We start from the raw sequence: 7,312 nt of genomic DNA, 5'->3' as shown, positions 1-7,312 counted from the left end.
ACAAGGACACGAGTCAGGTCAGGTGAAGGGCCCACCCTGCCCCAGCACAACCTCCTGGTAACTGATTACCCCGCACAGACCCTTGTCACGGTGTGGTTCACGCGCTGAGGCTCTGGGGCCGGGCCTTCTATGTCTGTTTCTAGCGCCGAAGTTCAACCCACTGCTCCTGTCCTGTTAGCGCAGCACAGGGACACATTCTCAACAAGGTCACTCCAGGCATCTTTCTCAACAACGGGTGTCATGTGAGGGCGGGGTGGTGGCTGAGTCCAACTCAGGACACAGCTGGGGCCCCCAGCTGGGAGTCAGGGGGAAGCGCGCCCGTGCCTGGCCGTGGGGTGCTGCCCGGTGAGCGCGCTCTGCCCTCGGCCGCACATGGCTGCTTCCCAGTGCGGGCCCCACTCGCGCCCCCACGCCCCCCACCCCCCACCCCGGGTCTTGCCTCCCGGGAAAGTGGTTCTGCACGTGGGCTTCCGGGACCAGCAGCAGCACTGGGATGTGTCAGAATGCAACAGCGTTCTAGAATGTTCTAGAATGTCCTAGAATACCCCACCCTAACCTGCTGAGTCAGAGACCCAGGCTTCTGGAGATTCTGATGCAACTCAAGTTTGAGAAGTGCTCTAGAATATTCTTGGATGGGATTCAAACGTCCAGAACCCGACTGCTGGTGCAGCGTCCCTGTGACTCCTCCCGGTGGCCAGGACAGCCACCTCCCTCCTCTGAGTTACCTTCTAGGTCTGCTTTGCCAAGACTTTCCTTACTGAAAGTGGTTATTATCTGTGGGCGCCACTGGGAGCTACTCAGTTACGAGGAACGCCGGCTAATACATGTGCAAGGTCCTTGAAAAAGACGCACTTTAGAAAAGTTAACCAGGATGTCAGTGTTCTTAATCTTCATAGAAAAGAAGCAGTACAAGGTGCGTCGCCTCTTGAAGATAAGGCTTGCTGTGTCATGTTGGCTTATGTGGGCGAACGAATGGTCCCCGCTGCCGAGTTCTGAGAAGTCCAGCCGCCGGTCCCCAGGAAGCCGCGGCGCCGCCCCCGCCCCCCCCCCCCACCGCGGTCCCGTCTGCACACCCGCGCAGTCGTCCTGGACAGTGCGTCATGGGCAGTGCGTCCGGACGGTGCCGGCCTGGTGGGGTCCGGTGCTGCGGCACCACGCTCCTCTCTCAGTTCACCATTGGTGCCCACGTGAGCGTGTCTGAGATCTGAATTTTCCTTTTCATGTTTTCCATTTTAGTGCGGGAAGAATGATGATGAGGACACGAGTGTTGTCCTTGAGAAGGACCATTTCATGGACGATTTCTTCCATCAGGTAAGAGCCACTGAAGGAAACCCAGCCAGACTTTCTCCAAACACCTGATGTGCCTGAGTGTTTATCTTATTTGGAAAAATACTAGAGGTAATATTTTAAATGATAGAGTTGCTGTTTGAATTACGTTCACGTTTCTAGAATTTTTAGTGCCCGTAAAGTGCTCGGCAGCGTGGAGCCATTCTCCCAGGAACCACACTTGGGTGGGGCCGGGCGGTGCTGGTTTGCGGGCGCGCAGCCCCGGAGCCCCCTCACCCCCGTGCCCTCGCAGGAGGCGTTTTGTGCCCCAGGGTGGGTGGCACCTGACCAGGCCTTCTCTCCTGACGTGGATGCAGTGGGTGGAGAGAGCTCCTCCCCGGACAGGCCCCCCAGACTGCCACGCCCAGGTCCTCACCCCGGGATCAGTGGTGTCCTCCTGGTGGCGGTGCCCTGATGGCTCCCTCTTCCTCCACTGGGTCCCCACACGGTGACCACGTGCATCAGAGAGCTCCCACGTGTATTTTCTAAAACCAGCGACTAGATCTTCAAGTCTTCCCCCGAAAAGCCTTAGACACGAGCAGTTACATCCTTGTGGGAACACTGCTCTGTCGTCCATCAGCCCGGCCTTTCCCCGAGCTGTGTGCACCCGGGCCACAGCCCTGAGCCGAGCTGTGTGCGCCCGGGCCACAGCCCTGAGCCGAGCTGTGTGCGCCTGGGCCACAGCCCTGAGCCGGGGCATCTGACCTTGAACCTGACCTTGAACCCTGCTCACCGTCCTGGGCTGGCTGCAGGCCTCTCCTCCCCCTCAGCCCCCAGGGCTGGCGTTGGGCTTATACTGTGTGTCAATTCTTAAACCCAAGTAATGGTTGACCAAATTGTGCATGAATTCAAATGTTTGAAACTGAGTCGCAGAACAAATAGTTTGACTTCATTAAACACGGAGAAACGTGTCCGTTACCTTTTTTTAATGATGAAAAAGCTTCATTGGCAGGGTTTATTTCGGTGATGCTGAATCTAGTTTAACAGTTCCAATGGACTCACTTCCAGGGACTGTCTAAACCGGCCTATCAGTGTGCAGATGTGAAAAAAAAGTAACATATTAAAAAAAGCATATTAAAGGTTATTAGTTTTCAGAATTCACTGAATATCTAGTATAAGGCCAGTCACTGGGTTTACGTATTTATTATGTTAGTTCCTAATTTTACCGAGTGGAAAAACATGAAATTAAATTGTTTGATGCAGGGACTGACTTTAAGGAGCAAAGAAGTTAAGATACTGAATTTCCTTGTTTCACTTCAGAGATGAGACTCTGTGTTGTCTTGAGCTTATTACCTACCCACTTTGTGAAAATATTTATCTATTTTTAACCCTTTGTCTGGATGCTTAATGCTCCCAGAATTCAATTCTTCATAAAAACGTATTTATTTTAAAGGCCCCCCGGCATTAAACGTCATCACATCCTGCAGAAGGACTGTACAGAGGCCATTGAGGGCCGCTGTCCCCACCCGTGGGTCCCTGTCGGCTGCGGGTACCCCCGAGGGGTGGGAACGGGACCCGTGCTGGGTGCTCGGGAGCGGCAGGGTCCAACCGAACTTCAGGTTTTCACTTGTTAGAGAGTCGTATTTTACAGTTAAATCTTTTTTTTTGTTGTTTAACTTTTTTAAAATTTTTTTTTTTTGAGACAGAGAGAGCTTGAGAGAGACAGTGCTAGTGGGGGAGGGGCAGAGAGAGAGGGAGACACAGATTCGGAAGCAGCCTCCAGGCTCCAAGCTGTCTGCACAGAACCTGACACGGGGCTCGAACCCACAAACCGTGAGATCATGACCCTAGTCAAAGTCGGACGCTTAACCGACTGAGCCCCCAGGCACCCCTACAGTTAAATCTTGTGGAAGGATTTCCTAGACAGTTAGACAAAAGATGATGTTCTTAATACTAACTGGTGTTTTGAAAATGGCATTCGGATCTTGAATATCACACAGAACGTTGTAAAAGATAGAATTTTGCTCCTGGCCTTTGTTTGGTTAAGGACTTTGGAGAGTGCCCTCTGGGCAGTCAGGGAAGGTGCCCTTTGCAAAGATGACTTGGAAGGGACAGAAGGAAACCCTGTGTCATGTCTGTGGCAGTGACAGTCCCCTTGTCAGCCCATGCGGGGGCTTCTGCCAGGGGTGTGAACGCAGACGCCACGGGCAGGCGTGCCAATGGTGCCTTTGCGCCTGGCGACGGTTATGCACCAGCTGAGACGGGTCCATGTGCCCAAGTGTCACCACTTGTGTTGAACTAGCAAACGTTTAAAAGAATCGGTTTTTATTTGCTGCATCGTTTTCCCGTGATCGGCGAACTTACACCGTGAGCGTGGGAAGCATGCGTAGCTCTCCAGAGGTTCCGCAGGAAGTAGCCCTGGCCTGCCCGGGCCGCTCCGCCCCTACCGGGAGGCGGCCGCCAGCACTTGCGTTTTCAGTGGGCTTCGGAGTGTGGACAGGGTCCCCGGGGGCCAAGACCCTTCCAGGAGTCCAGGAGTCGAGGCCACATTCATGGTGATGCTGAGACACCATCTCCCCCCTCCTCCCCTCGAGAGCGCGTGCGCGGACTTGGCCTCCAGCACCGCGCTGACAGCTCACCACCGCCCGGGCGGCTGACCCCGACTCGCCCCGTTCTCTCCGGGTCCAGACGCCAGGATCCGCGGTGAGCGTGCAGCGCTCACACCGCGAGCCGGCAGGGCCGGCTCCTTGGGGAGGTGCACGCAAGTGTCCATTTTGTGGCCTCTCCAGAGATGGCCCTTAGAGCACCTCGCTCTGGCCTCTGCTTCTGTGAGCTCACCCCGTCTTCTACACACGGTCGTCTCACCCCCTTCTTGTGAGGACTCTGATTTCTTCGGAGCAGCTCCGGTAACCCGGCCGGCCCTCTCAGGACTCAGCCCGTCGGCAAGTCCCTCTCGCCCGGCACGGGAGCACTGGCGGGCCTCGGGTGTGGACATCTGCCAGTAGTTACTGCTTTAAAATGAATCGGTCTGGGGAGTCTGGGTGGCTCAGTTGGTTAAGCATCTGGCTTCGGCTCAGGTCACGATCTCACGGTTTTGAGGGTTCGAGCCCCGCGTTGGGCTCTGTGCTGACAGCTCAGAGCCTGGAGCCTGCTTCAGATTCTGTGTCTCCCTCTCTCTCTGTTTCTCAAAAATAAATAAATAAGAAAAACCAGTAAAAAAATATAAAAAAGTTGTTTAAAATGAATCAGCCAATATTTAAGCTATTTCTCCACTGGGGTTATTCTAGATACAGGGATGTATTTGGGTGAACCGTGCGGACGGGTACGTGACCGTGTGCAACAAGTGTTGGAGAGCGAGGATCATTAGGTAGAAAAGTGACTGTGCGGCTTGGCCTGGTCCGCGGTAAGCCCCGCCCCGGCGTGGAGATCACGGCTGGCACGCCCTGCCTTTCTTCTTCTTCTTCTTCTTCTTCTTCTTTTTCTTCTTCTTCTTCTTCTTCTTTTTTAAGATTGTTAATGTTTATTTTTGAGAGAGACAGAGTGCAAGCTGGGAAGGGGTGGAGAGAGGGGGAGACACAGAATCGGAAGCAGCTCCAGGCTCTGAGCTGTCAGCACAGAGCCCGACCTGGGGCTCGAACCCACGAACCATGAGATCGTGACCTGAGCCGAAGTCGGATGCGCCCCGCTCCTTCCCGACTGCACAGAGCGCCTGGGCAGATGGCCGTCACCTGCCGCAGCACGCGGGTCCCGCCTCTGAAGGTTCGTGTGTCCGGCTGGTCCGCCGCCGCCGGCGGCTGGTGGGTGACTGCCTTGGTCCTGACGGAGCGGATCTTCACGCGGTGCGTTTTTGTCTCTAAATTAACTAGTTACCAACGGGAGAACGGTGAGGGCCGTGGTAGTCACTCCTGTACTGCCCTCCTTCATCCCTCCCTTTTCAGGAAACGGCACGTGGTAGCAAATGTGACTTTGCCACCGCAGTGACGACTCTGTGTCTGCCCTAGGTTGAGGAGATCAGGACCAGTATCGCCAAAATAGCACAGTGTGTTGAAGAAGTGAAGAAAAACCACAGCATCATTCTTTCTGCACCAAACCCAGAAGGAAGTAAGTTGTCGGAAGTGCGTCTGTCTGTCTGTCTGTCTGTCTGCCTGTGTGCCTCTCTCCCTCTCTGCCTACGACGCAGGCCCCGGCCCTTTGGGACGCGGGGCGGCTTTGTCTAGCTGTGCTGCTGGCCGCCAGGCCGGGCCGAGGACCGCGGCCGCGTCCCGTCCAGAGGGCCACGCGAGCTGTGGGGCCGCGTCAGCGACGGGCCTCGGATGCGCACGTCCCGTGTCCCCGGTTAAACAGGCTCGATGGGCTCTGTGTTGAAATGGAAGTTAGCAGGAGTCTGTTAGGGCAGGCGCCCCGGTGCCTTCGGGGGGAAGGCTGGTGCGCGGAGTGAGCTGTCCTGGGTGTCTGAGGAGGGCGGCGTGTGAGGCCAGAAATCAGGGCCTTGGGCGGTAGAAGGGGGGTGTTTCCTTGAGCTGGAGAGGGAAAGGTTGACTTTATTTATTTATTTATTTTTAATGTTTACTTTCGAGAGAGAGGAATAGAGTGTGAGCAGGGGAGAGACAGGGAGAGAGGGAGACACAATCTGAAGCAGCTCCAGGCTCCGAGCTGTCAGCGCAGAGCCTGACGTGGGGCTCGAACCCACAACCGTGAGATCATGACCTGAGCCGAAGTCGGACGCGTAACCGACTGAGTCCCTCAGGAGCCCCTGTGGATGACGGTAGAGGTAAGATGGACCTGGATGAGCCGGAGACTGCAAATTGGAATCCGTACGTCATTTTGGGGGTGAAATGGTGTCTTCACAATATCGCCTCTGTCAGCCCATGAGAATGGCCTGTCCCCCCACCCCTCAGCCCTTCCTCAGCTTCTCCCGGCTGTGCCCTGCGGGTCTGCTGTCCCGCGTCACGTGTGTTCCCAGGTGCTGTAGGTGTCGGTGTCAGCGTGGGGAGCGTCTGCCGTAGCTTTTATTTTCTGTTCGTTTCCAAATACGGAAATAGTCGGCTTTTGTACTGTCGGCCTTGTGCCCCACTGTCCTGCCTAATCGCTACTGCTGTGAATGTCGCGTAGATGCCGTCGGGCTGTCTCTGCGCGGCGCGTCGTCTGTGGATAATGACATGTTTCCGCTCCCTCTCGTGCTTTCTGTCGCTAGCCAGCTGCTCTGGTGACCCCGAGGTGGGGCGGGTGTGCGTGGTGAGGGGCGTCCGTATTCTCCAGTAAAGAGGAGAGTGGAGAGCTTCTTGTTAGAAGATTAATTGATATAGCCTTACATTGAAGAAATTAAAATGTTAAATAAAATAAAAATATAAATTGAAAAAAAAGTTAATTTTAAGATTTTATGGGGTTTTTTAAGATTTCATATGTTTTATAAAATAATGCTCTGACTCCTGTAGATGCCTTATGATGTAGAAGAATGTGTCTCACAGCACTTCTAGAGCACGAATCGCATCAGGTGGCCTAGGAAGCAGGACGTGTGTCACTTCGGGAGCCCCATGATCCCATACTCCCTCTTGGGGAGTTACACTGTACTCAGAGCAGTAAGGCCCTGAGCAGTCCTGCAATAAGGAAACCGGTGTAAACTTTGCTTAGTGTATTTGCCCCCACAAGATTTTGTTTGTAATTACTGTAGTTTATTCTTTTCTTATGAATATAATTTATTGTCAGATTGGTTCACGTACCATACCCAGTGCTCATGCCAACAAGTGCTCTCCCCACGCCCGTCGCCCCCTTCCTCCCTCCCTCTCCCCTCCCCCCCCAGTAAAACCCTCAGCTTCTTCTCTGTATTTAAGACTCTCTTGTGGTTTGCCTTCCTCCCTCTCTGTTTGTATCTTTTTTCCTCCCCCTCCCCCTCCCCCCTGGTCTTCTGTTCAGTGTCTCAGGTTCCACACGAGTGAAAACATCTGATATTTTCTCTGGCTGACTTGTTTCACTCAGCGTAACGCCCTCCGGTGCCAGCCACGCTGCTGCACACGGCAGGCCTCGTCCTCTCTCCGCGCCGAGCCGC

The 7,312-nt window shown here is 54.5% G+C and overlaps 1 protein-coding gene across 3 annotated transcripts in view; it reads left to right on the top strand.

Moving 5' to 3' along the window:
* Positions 1-669: 669 nt before the first annotated feature.
* STX2 (syntaxin 2) overlaps positions 670-7,312 on the top strand; it is a 26,322-nt gene continuing 19,679 nt past the window's right edge. For 2 of the 3 annotated variants that reach the window (XM_029922003.1, XM_029922002.1), the window contains exons 1-3: positions 670-913; positions 1,237-1,311; positions 5,268-5,367. In XM_029922003.1, the coding sequence (XP_029777863.1) occupies positions 872-913; positions 1,237-1,311; positions 5,268-5,367 (217 nt within the window). In that variant the 5' untranslated portion in view covers positions 670-871. The remainder of the gene's footprint in view (positions 914-1,236; positions 1,312-5,267; positions 5,368-7,312) is intronic. The other variant, XM_029922001.1, reaches the window with a different exon arrangement.

The sequence above is a fragment of the Suricata suricatta genome, chromosome 14 (assembly GCF_006229205.1).
Source record: "Suricata suricatta isolate VVHF042 chromosome 14, meerkat_22Aug2017_6uvM2_HiC, whole genome shotgun sequence".
In the NCBI taxonomy this organism is placed as follows: domain Eukaryota; kingdom Metazoa; phylum Chordata; class Mammalia; order Carnivora; family Herpestidae; genus Suricata; species Suricata suricatta.
The sequence above is the reverse complement of the archived record's forward strand: the minus strand, read 5'-3'. Positions and strand labels throughout refer to the sequence as shown.